General features: G+C 51.1%; 1 protein-coding gene across 1 annotated transcript; it reads left to right on the top strand.

The window, feature by feature from the left end:
* Positions 1-693: 693 nt before the first annotated feature.
* Positions 694-12,246, top strand: LOC134966261 (uncharacterized). Its single transcript, XM_063942867.1, has 2 exons — positions 694-5,975; positions 11,744-12,246. The coding sequence occupies exon 1, from the start codon at positions 1,682-1,684 to the stop codon at positions 3,734-3,736; it is 2,055 nt and encodes a 684-aa protein (XP_063798937.1). The 5' UTR covers positions 694-1,681; the 3' UTR covers positions 3,737-5,975; positions 11,744-12,246.
* The last annotated feature ends 7,547 nt before the right edge of the window (positions 12,247-19,793 follow it).

The following is a 19,793-nucleotide window of genomic DNA, read 5'->3' as shown; positions in this document are numbered from 1 at the left end:
GACTGAAAATAGGTCCGCGCGCGGGAGCGCGAAGTCAGAAGACTCCGCCGGGCTGGAGCAGCGGAGAAGGTCGTCGGCGCGCCGGAGCGCAGAAGATAGTCCGGCGCGGAGGAGAAGACGACGGCCATGGGAAGAAGAGCTCCGGTGGCCGCTGAAGAGGCCGGAAGACGGCGGGCTCCTGGAAGAAGATGTCCAGCGGCGGCTGGACGCGGCGAGGAGACGGCGGCGCCGCTGGCCAGGACGGGCCAGCGGCAGAAGAGTTCATCCAGGCCGAGAAGCGCTGCAGTGGTGGGAAGCAATTGAGCTGTGCAGTTCCCCACTGCAGCCTTCTCCACCGCAGGTAGGCCCTTCTAAGGTGCCCCCTTCTCTCCTCCCTAGACCACCGGGTGTTCGGGCATTAGGCCGGTGGGCACAGTCAGGCCCTCCCGGCCTGTGGGCATGTAGTCGGGCCCTCCCGGCCCATGGGGCATTTAGTCGGGCCCTCCAGGCCCGTGGCCACGAGTAGCCGGGGAACCCCCCGGCCCGGATAGGCAGGCACTAGGCCTGGGGCACAGTTGGGCACTAGGCCCTTAGGAATAGTCAGGCCACAGGCCTGTGGGACGGTTAGGCGGGCATTAGGCCCGAGGGGCATATCAGGCAATAGGCCTGTGGGGCATTAGAGGGCATTAGGCCCTAGTGTATTCTGGCCGAATAGGGTAACATAAGGTAACCCTGGGCGCTAGGCCCAGGTCACCCAACGGGTGACAAGTTAGGCGGGCACTAGGCCCGTGGGTGAAGTCAGGCCTCCGGCCTGTGTGCAGTCAGGGGGCACTAGGCCCAGGGAATAAGTTCCCCCGAGGTGAATAAAGGTGGCACTGGGCGCTAGGCCCAGGCCACCCTGAGGTATTTAGGTAGGCAGGCCTGAGGCCCACATAAGGGAAGGTACAGGAGGTGGGTAGGCTGTGTGGCGCTCACCCTCCAGAGTGCAGGTAGGGATCTAAAGGAACCGCACCGTTTGATGTTGTACTCTGATATGTATGTGTGTTACCGTGCAGGGCAAAGTGTTGTTTAGAGTTTGTGCATAGTTTGTGTTGCACCACCCACACTTGAGCCGGTTTGAGGGCTTTGTTTATGTAGTTAGTGTAGCGGATGCACACTAGGTTAGAGTGAGGCCCTGCACGGCTGTTTCTCTCTTTGCCTCCTTACAGGGACCTGTAAGTGGAGAAGATCGGAGTACAAGACGTAGGACGGTGAGTAACATCGGTCTGTGGGTTCCTTCTGTGTGTGTCCCTATCTGTCTCCCTTCCTTCAGGGCGTACGGTGAGCCTTGCACGCCGGTGCAAGGTAGAATTTCCACCTGGTGCGAGAGTGCCAATAGGTGAAATTCGGGCTCTGAGGCGGACGCCTGGGATGACCCTCACCTAGCCCGAAAGCGCTATTTATCTCGGGGTCGGAGGGCGTTTCAGTCCACAGTTAGGAGGACGGCACTTAGCAATCTCCTTCCTCCTAGGTCGTCGTGTCCGGATCCGACGGAAGATTTGCCAGGTCCGTTGAAGGTTCCGGTACCTGAAGGTGAGAGAGAGCGGCGCCTGGTGAGTACCGAAACTACACCTGCACGGCAGCAGGCACCACCACACGCGCAGCCGCACCTCTTACATTGTGGCGTAGTCGGCAGGATCAAGGATACCGGATCACGGACACGATGTGGAACGCCACCAAGAAGACCTCCCTGCGGATGGCTCCGGAACAGACCCACCCACGGACGCGTGCGGACCAGAGCGACTGGGTGACGGTGTCTGGGGCAGACCTCCTGAAGATGGTGCAGCGGTCGGTCCAGCGTGAAAAGGAAGGGCGCCGGGAGAAGGGGCGCAAGAAGGCCGCGGTGACGCCCTGCAAGAAATGTCGGCAAACGGGGCACTTTGCCGACAAGTGTACTTGGCGAGAGACGTCCCCAAAGAAGGTGGTCCAGGAAGCGGACCGAAGACGTCAGAAGGGCCAACCGAAGGAGTCCTGGTGTTTGCTCTGTGGAAACTACGGGCATGCGCATAACAGTTGTCCCTGGGACGAAGAGTTGAGCCAAGACGAGGTTGATTCCTGGTGTGAAAGCTGTGGAGATCCCCGACATCGGCTCCTGGAATGTCCATGGACTGAAGACAGGACGGACTACGAGGCCACGGTGAAGCAGATGACTGAGTCTCGTCAGCAACTTTGGAACCGGGTGGCTGCAGAGCCCGTGTGTGCGCTCTGTGAGGCGAGAGGACATGCGCTTCCCGATTGTCCGTGGAATGAAGACCGGATGATTGCGGATGGTCGCGCCCAGAGATGGGAGGAGGAAACCAGGGAAATGGAGCGGAAGACCCTGCTTGAAGGTAGTTCGCAGGTGCCCATTTCCTCTGAGCCGGAACCAACGGGTGAAGATTCCCCAGTGAAGGAGGTGGACCAGGAACCCGTCTTGGAGAAGTTGGCAGTGGCCCTCCCTTGTTGGAAGTGTCGGCGACCAGGACATGCGGCCAGTGAGTGCCCCTGGGAAGATGCCGCGGACCTACTTTGTCCCAAGAGAGTGACCCCAGTAAGGCAGAATCCTTTCCCGCATAAGGCGGAGGTGGACGACTGGGAGGTGAAGAGACCACGCTGCGAAGAAAAGCGTGAAGACCCAGTGACTGAGACGTCCGGAATCTCCCCGCGATGGAACCGTCCACGCCCAGGACGTGCAGAACAGGTGTGTCCTGGGTACCTAGAGATGCCAGCGGAAGAGGAGTACGCTGAGGAAGTAAAGATGCCAGCGGAAGCGAAGGAGTACGCTGAGGAAGCAGAGGTACCAGCGGAAGAGACTAAGTACGCTGAGGAGGAAAATGATACCCCAGTCCAGATTTTGGAGGAGGACTCGGACTACGGTGAGCTGTCCGCCGACGAATCCCTCCAAGAACAGATGGAGGACGACTCTGGCATCGGAAGCGCCGACGAGAGTGACTGGCAGGATCGGGTGGAGTCGTGCTCCCAGTTGAATGCCCTCCGGGAAGAGGAGGAGATAGTCCTGGAGCAAGAATACCTGCCGGAAGTGCCGAAATGGACGGACGTACGGGGAGAGGATCGTGATGCCGTGGGAGGACCCGTTCCAGAGGAAGACATGGGACCTTTGGAGATGCCCCACGAGGAGATGCGACAGATGGTGGTTGTTGCCCGGGAGGAAACGGATGCCCCGGAGGATTCCACTGTTGGGTGGTGGTCGGTACCACCCCCTGAAGACAGGGACGATGCCACAGACTATCTGAAAGGCCAGGAGTGGGTGACTGTTATCCCCGTGGAGGAAGAGTCCCCTTGGTGGCCAACGTCGAGCGACCGTGAGGAGATGCCACTCCCCCAGAGGATCTGCCGATGGAGGTCAGGAGGTAAGAAGAGGAACCCGGAGCTAGAGGGGGAAGGAGGTGGGGTCACAGCCCGTCCGGGCTGGGCCCTCGGACACAACCTCGCCGGAGGGACCTCGGAATTCCCTGACCCGCGGACGATGGACGTCGTGGAGACCTTTGTAGGGACTACAAAGGAAAAAGGGGGGGAAATGTGGGAATGTGTCCTGTTTTACAGGACACATTCCAGCTGCAGCAGCCAGGGCGCCTGTGTCCCCTGCGGGACAATGTCTCTGACAGCGCTGGGACAGCTTGTCTGTCCCCAGCGCCTGTCAGTGTGTGGCGGCGGCGGGTGTCCGGTGCAGGGATTACCCTTTTCCCTGCACCGGACCAGAGGCTGCAGGGGCATTTGAATGTTGGCGCCCTCCGGGAGCCAATCGCGGCTCCCGGAGCGGCAGCCAATCTGAGAGGGGCGCGGCGAGCCAATCGGCGCTCGCCGCGTCATAGGCCCCGCCCCCGGCATCTGACATCAGACGCCGGGCGGGAGCCTGAAGATAGGTCCGCGCGCGGGGGCGCGAAGTCAGAAGACGCCGCCGGGCGGGAGCAGCGGAGAAGGTCGTCGTCGCGCCGGAGCGCAGAAGATAGTCCGGCGCGGAGGAGAAGACGACGGCCGTGGGAAGAAGAGCTCCGGTGGCCGCTGAAGAGGCCGGAAGACGTCGGGCTCCTGGAAGAAGATGTCCAGCGGCGAGGAGACGGCGAGTTCATCCAGGCCGAGAAGCGCTGCAGTGGTGGGAAGCAATTGAGCTGTGCAGTTCCCCACTGCAGCCTTCTCCACCGCAGGTAGGCCCTTCTAAGGTGCCCCCTTCTCTCCTCCCTAGACCACCGGGTGTTCGGGCATTAGGCCTGTGGGCACAGTCAGGCCCTCCCGGCCTGTGGGCACGTAGTCGAGCCCTCCCGGCCCGTGGTGCATTTAGTCGGGTCCTCCAGGCCTGTGGCCACGAGTAGCCGGGGAACCCCCCCGGCCCGGATAGGCAGGCACTAGGCCTGGGGCACAGTTGGGCACTAGGCCCTTAGGAATAGTCAGGCCACAGGCCTGTGGGACGGTTAGGCGGGCATTAGGCCCGAGGGGCATATCAGGCAATAGGCCTGTGGGGCATTAGAGGGCATTAGGCCCTAGTGTATTCTGGCCGAATAGGGTAACATAAGGTGACCCTGGGCGCTAGGCCCAGGTCACCCAACGGGTGACAAGTTAGGCGGGCACTAGGCCCGTGGGTGAAGTCAGGCCTCCGGCCTGTGTGCAGTCAGGGGGCGCTAGGCCCAGGGAATAAGTTCCCCTGAGGTGAATAAAGGTGGCACTGGGCGCTAGGCCCAGGCCACCCTGAGGTATTTAGGTAGGCAGGCCTGAGGCCCACATAAGGGAAGGTACAGGAGGTGGGTAGGCTGTGTGGCGCTCACCCTCCAGAGTGCAGGTAGGGATCTAAAGGAACCGCACCATTTGATGTTGTACTCTGATATGTATGTGTGTTACCGTGCAGGGCAAAGTGTTGTTTAGAGTTTGTGCATAGTTTGTGTTGCACCACCCACACTTGAGCCGGTTTGAGGGCTTTGTTTATGTAGTTAGTGTAGCGGATGCACACTAGGTTAGAGTGAGGCCCTGCACGGCTGTTTCTCTCTTTGCCTCCTTACAGGGACCTGTAAGTGGAGAAGATCGGAGTACAAGACGTAGGACGGTGAGTAACATCGGTCTGTGGGTTCCTTCTGTGTGTGTCCCTATCTGTCTCCCTTCCTTCAGGGCGTAAGGTGAGCCTTGCACGCAGGTGCAAGGTAGAATTTCCACCTGGTGCTAGAGTGCCAATAGGTGAAATTCGGGCTCTGAGGCGGACGCCTGGGATGACCCTCACCTAGCCCGAAAGCGCTATTTATCTCGGGGTCGGAGGGCGTTTCGGTCCACAGTTAGGAGGACGGCACTCAGCAATCTCCTTCCTCCTAGGTCGTCGTGTCCGAATCCGACGGAAGATTTGCCAGGTCCGTTGAAGGTTCCGGTACCTGAAGGTGAGAGAGAGCGGCGCCTGGTGAGTACCGAAACTACACCTGCACGGCAGCAGGCACCACCACAAGCGCAGCCGCACCTCTTACAGTGGTATGCCACTCCAGGTGAATATCGCACAATTGCTTGCCTATTTGGTGTGGGGATATCTACCGTTTGCACCATTGTACATGAGGTGACCAGAGCATTGGTGGACAACCTATACCACAGATTTATTTTTCTTCCGCATGGCCAGCGTTTGGATAAAACAATTAAGGGATTTGTGGAGTCTGGATATCTGCAGTGTGCAGGTGCAATTTATGGTACCCACATCCCTATAATCGCACCTTATGATAATCCTGCCGATGACTACAACAGAAAGGGATGGCATTCCATTGTTTTGCAAGCTGTGGTGGATCATAAGTATTGGTAATGTTCTTGTCAGTGTGTTTTCTTAATGCTAATTGTTTATAATTAATTTACAACTTAATATATATTTTTATATTCGCTTCACAGACGTATTCATCGGTTGGCCGGGACGGTCACATGACGCTCGAGTGCTTGCTAACTCTGATCTGTAACGGCTAGCAGAGGACAAGCAAGGGGGCTACCTTTTTCCAAGAGAGGTGATTTTGTTTAATAATTTTAATACTTTTGAAAACATGCCCAAGAAAAGATGTGTTAAAATGACGCAATGTTCATGAATCAAGCAGGTAATAGATGAATGCAATTTAATTTACATTGGGACCAATTAGTTGTCGTTACCTTCAAACATGCTTCCTATGTGCCCACCAGCCTGCCCATCACGGAGGAGTCTGCTCATATTTGTATTCCAATTTCTTGTTGCTAACGTACATTTCTCTGACGTCCTAGTGGATGCTGGGAACTCCGTAAGGACCATGGGGAATAGCGGCTCCGCAGGAGACTGGGCACAAAAGTAAAGCTTTAGGACTACCTGGTGTGCACTGGCTCCTCCCCCCATGACCCTCCTCCAAGCCTCAGTTAGATTTTTGTGCCCGGCCGAGAAGGGTGCACACTAGGGGCTCTCCTGAGCTTCTTAGTGAAAGTTTAGTTTTAGGTTTTTTATTTTCAGCGAGACCTGCTGGCAACAGGCTCACTGCATCGAGGGACTAAGGGGAGAAGAAGCGAACCTGCCTGCTTGCAGCCAGCTTGGGCTTCTTAGGCTACTGGACACCATTAGCTCCAGAGGGACCGAACACAGGCCCAGCCTCGGAGTCCGGTCCCAGAGCCGCGCCGCCGGCCCCCTTACAGAGCCAGAAGCAAGAAGAGGTCCGGAAAAATCGGCGGCAGAAGACATCAGTCTTCAACAAGGTAGCGCACAGCACTGCAGCTGTGCGCCATTGCTCCTCAGGCACACTTCACACTCCGGTCACTGAGGGTGCAGGGCGCTAGGGGGGGGGGCGCCCTGAGCAGCAATGTAAAACACCTTGGCTGGCGAAAATACACCACATATAACCCCCAGGGCTATATGGATGTATTTTAACCCCTGCCAGAATTCACCAAAAAGCGGGAGAAAAGGCCGCCGAGAAGGGGGCGGAGCCTATCTCCTCAGCACACGGGCGCCATTTTCCATCACAGCTCCGCTGGAAGGACGTCTCCCTGACTCTCCCCTGCAGTCCTGCACTACAGAAAAGGGTAAAAAAGAGAGGGGGGGCACTAATTTGGCGCAGTTTGATTATAACAGCAGCTATAAAGGGAAAAGCACGTTATATAGTGGTATTCCTGTCTATATATAGCGCTCTGGTGTGTGCTGGCATACTCTCCCTCTGTCTCCCCAAAGGGCTAGTGGGGTCCTATCCTCTATCAGAGCATTCCCTGTGTGTGTGCGGTGTGTCGGTATGATTGTGTCGACATGTTTGAGGAGGAAAATGAGATGGAGGCGGAACAATTGCCTATAATAGCGTTGTCACCCCCTAGGGAGTCGACACCTGAGTGGATGAGCTTATGGAAGGAATTGCGTGACAATGTCAGCTCTTTACGAAAGACAGTTGACGATATGAGACAGCCGGCTACTCAGCTTGTGCCTGTCCAGGGGTCTCAAACGCCATCAGGGGCTCTAAAACGCCCGTTACCTCAGATGGCAGACACAGACACGGATACTGACTCCAGTGTCGACGATGATGAGACAAATGTGACTTCCAGTAGGGCCACACGTTACATGATTGAGGCAATGAAAAATGTTTTGCATATTTCTGATAATACAAGTACCACTAAAAAGGGTATTATGTTTGGTGAGAAAAAACTGCCTGTAGTTTTTCCTGTATCCGAGGAATTAAATGAAGTGTGTGATGAGGCGTGGGTTTCCCCCGATAAAAAACTGATAATTCCTAAAAGGTTATTGGCATCATACCCTTTCCCGCCAGAGGATAGGGCACGTTGGGAAACACCCCCTAGGGTGGATAAAGCGCTCACACGCTTGTCTAAACAGGTGGCACTACCCTCTCCTGATACGGCCGCCCTGAAGGAACCTGCCGACAGAAAGCAGGAGAATATCCTAAAATGTATATACACTCACACGGGTGTCATACTGCGACCAGCAATCGCCTCAGCCTGGATGTGCAGTGCTGGGGTGGCGTGGTCGGATTCCCTGACTGAAAATATTGATACCCTAGATAGGGACAGTATATTACTGACTATAGAGCATTTAAAAGATGCATTTTTATATATGCGTGATGCGCAGAGGGATATTTGCCGACTGGCATCAAGAGTTAGCGCGCTGTCCATTTCTGCAAGAAGAGGGTTATGGACGCAGCAGTGGTCAGGTGATGCGGATTCCAAAAGGCACATGGAAGTATTGCCTTATAAGGGGGAGGAGTTATTTGGGGTAGGTCTATCAGACCTGGTAGCCACGGCAACTGCTGGAAAATCCACATTTTTACCCCAGGTAGCCTCTCAACATAAGAAGACGCCGTATTATCAGGCGCAGTCCTTTCGGCCCCATAAGGGCAAGCGGGCAAAAGGCTCCTCATTTCTGCCCCGTGGCAGAGGGAGAGTAAAAAGGCTGCAGCACACAGCCAGTTCCCAGGAACAGAAGCCCTCTCCCGCCTCCGCAAAGTCCTCAGCATGACGCTGGGGCTTTACAAGTGGACTCAGGCACGGTGGGGGCCCGTCTCAAGAAGTTCAGCGCGCAGTGGGCCCACTCGCAAGTGGACCCCTGGATCCTTCAGGTGGTATCTCAGGGGTACAAATTGGAATTCGAGACGTCTCCCCCTCGCCGTTTCCTAAAGTCTGCTTTACCGACGTCTCCCTCAGACAGGGAGGCAGTATTGCAAGCCATTCACAAGCTGTATTCCCAGCAGGTGATAATCAAGGTACCCCTCCTGCAACAGGGAAAGGGGTATTATTCCACACTGTTTGTGGTACCGAAGCCGGACGGCTCGGTGAGACCAATTTTAAATCTAAAATCCTTGAACACTTACATACAGAGGTTCAAATTCAAGATGGAATCACTCAGAGCAGTGATTGCAAACCTGGAAGAAGGGGATTATATGGTGTCTCTGGACATCAAAGATGCTTACCTACATGTCCCAATTTACCCTTCTCACCAAGGGTACCTCAGGTTTGTGGTACAGAACTGTCACTATCAGTTTCAGACGCTGCCGTTTGGCTTGTCCACGGCACCCCGGGTCTTTACCAAGGTAATGGCCGAAATGATGATACTCCTTCGAAGGAAGGGAGTTTTAGTTATCCCTTACTTGGACGATCTCCTGATAAGGGCAAGATCCAGGGAACAGTTGGAAGTCGGGGTAGCACTATCTCAGATAGTGTTGAGGCAGCACGGTTGGATTCTCAATATTCCAAAATCGCAGCTGATCCCGACGACACGCCTTCTATTCCTAGCGATGATCCTGGACACAGTCCAGAAAAAGGTTTTTATCCCGGAGGAGAAAGCCAGGGAGTTATCCGAGCTAGTCAGAAATCTCCTAAAACCAGGCCAAGTCTCCAAAGACAAGGGTGTCTCTCCTGTGGTGGTTGCAGAGTGCTCATCTTCTAGAGGGCCGCAGATTCGGCATTCAGGACTGGGTCCTGGTGACCACGGATGCCAGCCTGAGAGGCTGGGGAGCAGTCACACAGGGAAGAAATTTCCAGGGCTTGTGGTCAAGCCTGGAGACATCACTTCACATAAATATCCTGGAGCTAAGGGCCATCTACAATGCTCTAAGCCTACCAAGACCTCTGCTTCAAGGTCAGCCGGTGCTGATCCAGTCAGACAACATCACGGCAGTCGCCCACGTAAACAGACAGGGCGGCACAAGAAGCAGGAGGGCATGGGCAGAAGCTGCAAGGATTCTTCGCTGGGCGGAAAATCATGTGATAGCACTGTCAGCAGTGTTCATTCCGGGAGTGGACAACTGGGAAGCAGACTTCCTCAGCAGGCACGACCTCCACCCGGGAGAGTGGGGACTTCATCCAGAAGTCTTCCACATGATTGTGAACCGTTGGGAAAAACCAAAGGTGGACATGATGGCGTCCCGCCTCAACAAAAAACTAGACCGGTATTGCGCCAGGTCAAGGGACCCTCAGGCAATAGCTGTGGACGCTCTGGTAACACCATGGGTGTACCAGTCAGTGTATGTGTTCCCTCCTCTGCCTCTCATACCCAAGGTACTGAGAATTATAAGACGGAGAGGAGTAAGAACTATACTCGTGGCTCCGGATTGGCCAAGAAGGACTTGGTACCCGGAACTTCAAGAGATGCTCACAGAGGACCCGTGGCCTCTACCTCTAAGAAGGGACCTGCTCCAGCAGGGACCCTGTCTGTTCCAAGACTTACCGCGGCTGCGTTTGATGGCATGGCGGTTGAACGCCGGATCCTGAAGGAAAAAGGCATTCCGGATGAAGTCATCCCTACCCTGATCAAAGCCAGGAAGGATGTAACCGCACAACATTATCACCGTATTTGGCGTAAATATGTTGCGTGGTGCGAGGCCAGGAAGGCCCCTACAGAGGAATTTCAACTGGGTCGTTTCCTGCATTTCCTGCAAACAGGACTGTCTATGGGCCTAAAATTAGGGTCCATTAAGGTTCAAATTTCGGCCCTGTCGATTTTCTTCCAGAAAGAACTGGCTTCAGTTCCTGAAGTTCAGACGTTTGTCAAGGGGGTACTGCATATACAGCCTCCTTTTGTGCCTCCAGTGGCACCTTGGGATCTCAATGTAGTTTTGGGGTTCCTAAAATCACATTGGTTTGAACCACTCACCACTGTGGACTTAAAATATCTCACATGGAAAGTGGTAATGCTGTTGGCCCTGGCTTCGGCCAGGCGTGTGTCAGAATTGGCGGCTTTATCCTATAAAAGCCCTTACCTAATTTTTCATACGGACAGGGCAGAATTGAGGACTCGTCCTCAATTTCTCCCTAAGGTTGTTTCAGCGTTTCACCTGAACCAGCCTATTGTGGTACCTGCGGCTACTAGGGACTTGGAGGACTCCAAGTTGCTGGATGTAGTCAGGGCCCTGAAAATATATGTTTCCAGGACGGCTGGAGTCAGAAAATCTGACTCGCTGTTTATCCTGTATGCACCCAACATGGTGGGTACTCCTGCTTCTAAGCAGACTATTGCTCGTTGGATTTGTAGTACAATTCAGCTTGCACATTCTGTGGCAGGCCTGCCACAGCCTAAATCTGTAAAAGCCCATTCCACAAGGAAGGTGGGCTCATCTTGGGCGGCTGCCCGAGGGGTCTCGGCTTTACAACTTTGCCGAGCAGCTACTTGGTCAGGGGCAAACACGTTTGCTAAATTCTACAAATTTGATACCCTGGCTGAGGAGGACCTGGAGTTCTCTCATTCGGTGCTGCAGAGTCATCCGCAGTCTCCCGCCCGTTTGGGAGCTTTGGTATAATCCCCATTGTCCTTACGGAGTTCCCAGCATCCACTAGGACGTCAGAGAAAATAAGAATTTACTTACCGATAATTCTATTTCTCGTAGTCCGTAGTGGATGCTGGGCGCCCATCCCAAGTGCGGATTGTCTGTAATACTTGTACATAGTTGCTGTTACAAAAATTGGGTTTTTGTTGTTGTGAGCCATCTTTTCAGAGGCTCCGCTGTTATCATGCTGTTAACTGGGTTCAGATCACAGGTTGTACGGTGTGATTGGTGTGGCTGGTATGAGTCTTACCCGGGATTCAAAATCCTTCCTTATTGTGTACGCTCGTCCGGGCACAGTATCCTAACTGAGGCTTGGAGGAGGGTCATAGGGGGAGGAGCCAGTGCACACCAGGTAGTCCTAAAGCTTTACTTTTGTGCCCAGTCTCCTGCGGAGCCGCTATTCCCCATGGTCCTTACGGAGTTCCCAGCATCCACTACGGACTACGAGAAATAGAATTATCGGTAAGTAAATTCTTATTTTTTTTTATCTATATTCCTACTAGAATTCCAAATTTGTGGACGGAGTGGAGATCCCGGTACACATAATTGGTGATGCCGCCTACCCGTTACGACGATGGCTCATGAAGGGGTTCACCCAACATGTCCAGCTGAGCCCCATTCAAATTACATATACGCACACCCTGAGCTCAGCAAGAATGGTGGTCGAAAATGCCTTTGGACGATTAAAAGGACGTTGGCGCTGTCTTATGAAGCGCAATGAAGTAGACCTTAATATCATGCCTAACATTGTTGCAGCATGTTGTATTCTGCATAACCTATGTGAGTTTCAGAGGGAGGAATTCCTACCAGAGTGGACAGTGCAGGCCTCTGCTGCGTAACCTGCAATTGATTGTGAGGCCTATCTGGGCGACCTTTCTGGAAGTGCAGAACAGATGAGGTCTGCTATAATGGCCAACCTTCACTCATTACTCCGTTAATTTTTTTCAGTTTGTATATTCAGTTAATTGTTGTTGCTACAAAAAATAAACCTGTTTAGTTGACGTTCTGCTACTGTGTCGATAACAATTGTTCAACATCAATATCCAATTTGAAATGGATGTATCATGCATTTTGTTTGTAAGTAAAAATAGGACAAGTCCAAAGATTAACAAAAGGTCAGAGACCTTAGAATTTTAATTTGTATAAAACTTTGGTAAATAAAGTAGTGAAATCTTTACAGTAATAAAAGTCAAACCAGTAATAGTGTAGGAAAAACACTCCTATGATTTTAAAACCAACTTTTTTTTAAAAACAATAACCATTTAAGATAAATTACGATAAAAAGGAGACTGTAGTTGTCTCCGTTTCAGAAGGTTATTGGGTGTGTTGAGGTTGTGTATGTTGAGGATGGGTATAGTGAGTTGGAGTTAGTGGAGGTGGGGTTTGTTGAGGTTGGTTATGTCGAGGATGGGTATAGTGTGGCGTTGGTTGAGGTGGGGTATGATCATAGTAGGGGGGGCCAGGGTAATATTGGGTATACGGTTGAGGGTAGTTTGGTGGCACTGTGTGCAGCCCTTCAATGCATTGGAACATTCGGTCAAATATGGACATTTGAAATTCCTGCATTTCCCTCTGACGTTCTCTTGCATCCCTATTATAGGTTTCCTGCATAGATATCAGCTGCGTCATAAATGTGGTGTTCATGTCTTGCTCTGCCTGCAAAAAACGCTTGAGACGTGCATCTTCTCGATCAGCCATGCCAGCGTCCATCTGCTCTAATTTCTCCACCAGGACAGTGGTCATAATTCTTGCAGCTTGCTCCGTTTTGTTTGGTCGGCGCCTCCTTGGCGGAACAGTATATACTGCAGACACAAATCAAATAATTATGTTATTGGAATTTGCAAAGAGCTTATATAAAATAGCAGTGTTCGCAAACGTGTTTGTGGCCTCCTTCCACCTACACACTGCATATACTCTGCAACATTTATCATTTTTAATTGTATGCATTTATTGTTAAGATTTAATGACGTTAATGTTTAGAGTTGTTAGTTTGTGTTTAGTTTACGTTAATTGTTAATGTTAGTTATTATGCTTTTAGGATTGTTGTACTTACTGTTTCCACGCAAAGGCTGCGTTTGTGCAATTGGGGCCATTTGACTTGGCCCAGCCGCTGTGTCTTCTGGCGCATCAGTGGTTTCAGTTCTGCTGGGCTCCTGTACAACTGGGTCAGGCATAGTGGTTTGCATCGGTTGCGTATCATCCAGTACGAGTAGTGGAGATGGTGGTGGTGATCGGGTGTCTGGGTCCTGTACGCTGCAGGTGGAAGCAGCACAGGCCTGTCTTGTTTCTGCTGCTGCTATGCTGGAGGATAAGCTAACCGGTGTTGCAAGTGCTGTGTGGCCAAATATGGTGGCACACTGGTCGTAATATTGCCACTCCATACGGGCAGCACCACTTTTATTTCGGTTGTGGTCGTGGACCTTATGGAAATTCCTTTTAAGGGCCTTTAGTTTATTGATTACCTGCTGGGAGGTACGGTGGAATCCAGAGGCTGCAAGCATCTTTGTTATGTTTTTGTACGTGATTGCATCCTTAACAGTACCTGTCATTTGGTGGGTGATTTCAGACTCCCCTCTTATCCGTAACAGCTCCCTAACCTCATCCTCACTCCAGTTTGCCATATTCTCCAAGCATTGTAGCACTGTGAATGTAGTAAAAATAAAAACACACTGTTTAAAGCGTGCTGCCTGTATATTTCCGGGTTCAGACAGGTGACATCATGCAGGGAGACAACCTATCACCTCCTTTTTAAGATTACCGGGTTGAATATAGCGGGTCTGAGGCTTTCACACTGCCAAATGAACCGGTTCCGAACCGTGTAGGATCCTTCTTTTTACACGGGTTGAAATACCGGGTTGTTTGATACGGTAAATTCATAATGGCGCTTTCACACTGCACCTCAAACCGGGTTGACACGGCTCAAACTCGGCAATATACCGGGTTATTTTTGCGATGTGAAAGGGGTAAGAGATATAGTGGCATCATGCGCTTACATGCACCTGCTCAATAGCAAAAGTGTCCCTAAAAATAATTTTATATGCCAATTTTACTTGTGACACTCTAGATATATGATGTAGAATTGCAAATCTCTGTGTGCTCTGACAGCCTAAAGCTGGGTACACGTACATTCTATTGTCTAATACACAGGTTCTCAAACTCTGTCCTCAGGACCCCACACAGTGCATGTTTTGCAGGTAACCCAGCAGGTGCACAGGTGTATTAATTACTCACTGTTAGTGATGAGCGGGTTCGGTTCCTCGGAAAACCGAACCCCCCCGAACTTCACCCATTTTACACGGGTCCGTGGCATACTCGGATTCTCCCGTATGGCTCGGTTAACCCGAGCGCGCCCGAACGTCATCATCCCGCTGTCGGATTCTCGCGAGATTCGGATTCTATATAAGCAGCCGCGCGTCGCCGCCATTTTTACTCGTGCATTGGAAATGTTAGGGAGAGGACGTGGCTGGCGTCCTCTCCGTTTATTAATCTTGATGCAAATATTTGTGCTTATTGCTTAATTGTGGGGACTGGGGACCAGCAGTATTATATAGGAGGAGTACAGTGCAGAGTTTTGCTGACAGTGACCACCAGTATATACAGCAGTACAGTACGGAAGGCCACTGCTCTACCTACCTCTGTGTCGTCAAGTATACTATCCATCTAGATTCTATACCTGTGGTGCATTTTAGTTTTGCAGTTTGCTGACAGTGACCACCAGTATATATAGCAGTACGGTACTGAAGGCCACTGCTCTACCTACCTCTGTGTCGTCAAGTATACTATCCATCTAGATTCTATACCTGTGGTGCATTTTAGTTTTGCAGTTTGCTGACAGTGACCACCAGTATATATAGCAGTACGGTACGGAAGGCCACTGCTCTACCTACCTACCTCTGTGTCGTCAAGTATACTATCCATCCATACCTGTGGTGCATTTCAGTTGTGCGCAGTATATATAGTAGTAGGCCATTGCTATTGATACTGGCATATAATTCCACACATTAAAAAATGGAGAACAAAAATGTGGAGGTTAAAATAGGGAAAGATCCACTTCCACCTCGTGCTGAAGCTGCTGCCACTAGTCATGGCCGAGACGATGAAATGCCATCAACGTCGTCTGCCAAGGCCGATGCCCAATGTCATAGTAGAGAGCATGTAAAATCCAAAAAACAAAAGTTCAGTAAAATGACCCAAAAATCAAAATTGAAAGCGTCTGATGAGAAGCGTAAACTTGCCAATATGCCATTTACGACACGGAGTGGCAAGGAACGGCTGAGGCCCTGGCCTATGTTCATGGCTAGTGGTTCAGATTCACATGAGAATGGAAGCACTCATCCTCTCGCTAGAAAAATGAAAAGACTTAAACTGGCAAAAGCACAGCAAAGAACTGTGCGTTCTTCTAAATCACAAATCCCCAAGGAGAGTCCAATAGTGTCGGTTGCGATGCCTGACCTTCCCAACACTGGACGGGAAGAGCTTGCGCCTTCCACCATTTGCACGCCCCCTGCAAGTGCTGGAAGGAGCACCCGCAGTCCAGTTCCTGATAGTCAAATTGAAGATGTCAGTGTTGAAGTACACCAGGATGAGGATATGGGTGTTGCTGGCACTGGGGAGGAAATTGACAAGGAGGATTCTGATGGTGAGGTGGTTTGTTTAAGTCAGGCACCCGCGACACCTGTTGTCCGTGGGACGAATATGGCCATTGACATGCCTGGTCAAAATACAAAAAAAAATCACCTCTTCGGTGTGGAATTATTTCAACACAAATGCGGACAACAGGTGTCAAGCCGTGTGTTGCCTTTGTCAAGCTGTAATAAGTAGGGGTAAGGACGTTAACCACCTAGGAACATCCTCCCTTATACGTCACCTGGTCCGCATTCATCAGAAGTCAGTGACAAGTTCAAAAACTTTGGATGACAGCGGAAGCAGTCCACTGACCACTAAATCCCTTCCTCTTGTAACCAAGCTCCTGCAAACCACACCACCAACTCCCTCAGTGTCAATTTCCACCTTACACAGGAAAGCCAATAGTCCTGCAGGCCATGTCACTGGCAAGTCTGAGAAGTCCTCTCCTGCCTGGGATTCCTCCTATGCATCCTTGAGTGTAACGCCTACTGCTGCTGGCGCTGCTGTTGTTGCTGCTAGGAGTCGATCGTCATCCCAGAGGGGAAGTCGGAAGACCACTTGTACTACTTCCAGTAAGCAATTGACTGTCCAACAGTCCTTTGCGAGGAAGATGAAATATCACAGCAGTCATCCTGCTGCAAAGCGGATAACTCAGGTCTTGTCAGCCTGGGTGGTGAGAAACGTGGTTCCGGTATCCACCGTTAATTCACAGGCAACTAGAGACTTGTTTGAGGTACTGTATCCCCGGTACCAAATACCATCTAGGTTCCATTTCTCTAGGCAGGCGATACCAAAAATGTACACAGATGTCAGAAAAAGAGTCACCAGTGTCCTAAAAAATGCAGTTGTACCCAATGTCCACTTAACCACGGACATGTGGACAAGTGGAGCAGGGCAGACTCAGGACTATATGACTGTGACAGCCCACTGGGTAGATATATTGCCTCCCGCAGCAAGAACAGCAGCGGCGGCACCAGTAGCAGCATCTTGCAAACGCCAACTCGTTCCTAGGCAGGCTACGCTTTGTATCACCGCTTTCCATAAGAGGCACACAGCTGACAACCTCTTACGGAAACTGAGGAACATCATCGCAGAATGGCTTACCCAAATTGGACTCTCCTAGGGATTTGTGACATCGGACAACGCCACCAATATTGTGCGTGCATTACATCTGGGCAAATTCCAGCACGTCCCATGTTTTGCACATACATTGAATTTGGTGGTGCAGAATTATTTAAAAAACGACAGGGGCGTGCAAGAGATGCTGTCGGTGGCCGAAGAATTGCGGGCCACTTTCGGCATTCAGCCACCGCGTGCCGAAGACTGGAGCACCAGCAAACAGTCCTGAACCAGCCCTGCCATCATCTGAAGCAAGAGGTGGTAACGAGGTGGAATTCAACCCTCTATATGCTTCAGAGGATGGAGGAGCAGCAAAAGGCCATTCAAGCCTATACATCTGCCTACGATATAGGTAAAGGAGGGGGAATGCACCTGACTCAAGCGCAGTGGAGAATGATTTCAACGTTGTGCAAGGTTCTGCAACCCTTTGAACTTGCCACACGTGAAGTCAGTTCAGACACTGCCAGCCTGAGTCAGGTCATTCCCCTCATCAGGCTTTTGCAGAAGAAGCTGGAGACATTGAAGGAGGAGCTAAAACAGAGCAATTCCGCTAGGCATGTGGGACTTGTGGATGGAGCCCTTAATTCGCTTAACCAGGATTCACGGGTGGTCAATCTGTTGAAATCAGAGCACTACATTTTGGCCACCGTGCTCAATCCTAGATTTAAAACCTATGTTGTATCTCTCTTTCCGGCAGACACAAGTCTGCAGAGGTTCAAAGACCTGCTGGTGAGAAAATTGTCAAGTCAAGCGGAACGTGACCCGTCAATAGCTCCTCCTTCACATTCTCCCGCAACTGGGGGTGCGAGGAAAAGGCTAAGAATTCTGAGCCCATCCGCTGGCGGTGATGCAGGGCAGTCTGGAGCAAGTGCTGACATCTGGTCCGGACTGAAGGACCTGCCAACGATTACTGACATGTCGTCTACTGTCACTGCATATGATTCTGTCACCATTGAAAGAATGGTGGAGGATTATATGACTGACCGCATCCAAGTAGGCACGTCAGACAGTCCGTACGTATACTGGCAGGAAAAAGAGGCAATTTGGAGGCCCTTGCACAAACTGGCTTTATTCTACCTAAGTTGCCCTCCCTCCAGTGTGTACTCCGAAAGAGTGTTTAGTGCAGCCGCTCACCTTGTCAGCAATCGGCATACGAGGTTACTTCCAGAAAATGTGGAGAAGATGATGTTCATCAAAATGAATTATAATCAATTCCTCCGTGGAGACATTCACCAGCAATTGCCTCCAGAAAGTACACAGGGACCTGAGATGGTGGATTCCAGTGGGGACGAATTAATAATCTGTGAGGAGGGGGATGTACACAGCGAAAGGGGTGAGGAATCGGAGGCTGATGATGAAGTGGACATCTTGCCTCTGTAGAGCCAGTTTGTGCAAGGAGAGATTGATTGCTTCTTTTTTGGTGGGGGCCCAAACCAACCAGTCATTTCAGTCACAGTCGTGTGGCAGACCCTGTTGCTGTATTGATGGGTTCGTTAAAGTGTGCATGTCCTGTTTATACAACATAAGGGTGGGTGGGAGGGCCCAAGGACAATTCCATCTTGCACCTCTTTTTTTCTTTCATTTTTCTTTGCATCATGTGCTGTTTGGGGACAATTTTTTAGAAGTGCCATCCTGCCTGACACTGCAGTGCCACTCCTAGATGGGCCAGGTGTTTGTGTCGGCCACTTGTGTCGCTTAGCTTAGTCACACAGCGACCTTGGTGCGCCTCTTTTTTTCTTTGCATCATGTGCTGTTTGGGGACTATTTTTTTGAAGTGCCATCCTGCCTGACACTGCAGTGCCACTCCTAGATGGGCCAGGTGTTTGTGTCGGCCACTTGTGTCGCTTAGCTTAGCCATCCAGCGACCTCGGTGCAAATTTTAGGACTAAAAATAATATTGTGAGGTGTTCAGAATACACTGAAAATGAGTGGAAATTATGGTTATTGAGGTTAATAATACTATGGGATCAAAATGACCCCCAAATTCTATGATTTAAGCTGTTTTTGAGGGTTTTTTGTAAAAAAACACCCGAATCCAAAACACACCCGAATCCGACAAAAAATTTCCAGGGAGGTTTTGCCAAAACGCGTCCGAATTCAAAACACGGCCGCGGAACCGAATCCAAAACACAAAACCCGAAAAATTTCCGGTGCACATCACTACTCACTGACACATTTGAAGAGGTCCACAGGTGGAGCTAATTATTTCACTTGCAATTCTGTGAGGAGACCTGCAAAACATGCACCGTGTGGGGTCCTGGGGACCGAGTTTGAGAACCTGTGGTCTAATATCATACCTACCAACATGACCCTCTCCAGGAGGGACACAATGCTCTGCTCCTGGACTTCCCTCTTAATGTATGATTGCCATCACCTGTGCTTCAACACCTTTCTTATCCACTAACCTGTTTGAAACAGGTGCCGGCAATCATAAAGTAAGAGGGAAGTCCAGGAGCAGAGCATTCTGTCCCTCCTGGAGAGGGTCATGTTGGGAGGTATGTAATATACAATATCTTCCTGGCGTGGATTGGAACAATATATTGTGCATATCGTTTAGTGTTTACTCCCAGTCTGTCATTCCTGCCCGTTCATTGAATCATCCCATTGGATGAGCTGCATGTCCAAAAGGATGATGCGGTGTAGTTACATGCAGCATGTAACATACTTGCCTACCTGACCCTCTCCATGAGGGAGAAAATGCTCTGTTCCTGGACTTTCCTGGTAATGTATGATTGCCATCACCTGTGGTGAGCTAGTTAATAGTTAATTGATAAGAAAGGTGTTTCACCACAGGTGATGGCAATCATA

Source organism: Pseudophryne corroboree, chromosome 10 (assembly GCF_028390025.1).
Source record: "Pseudophryne corroboree isolate aPseCor3 chromosome 10, aPseCor3.hap2, whole genome shotgun sequence".
In the NCBI taxonomy this organism is placed as follows: Eukaryota; Metazoa; Chordata; class Amphibia; order Anura; family Myobatrachidae; genus Pseudophryne; species Pseudophryne corroboree.
This window is presented reverse-complemented; position numbering and strand designations above follow the sequence as displayed.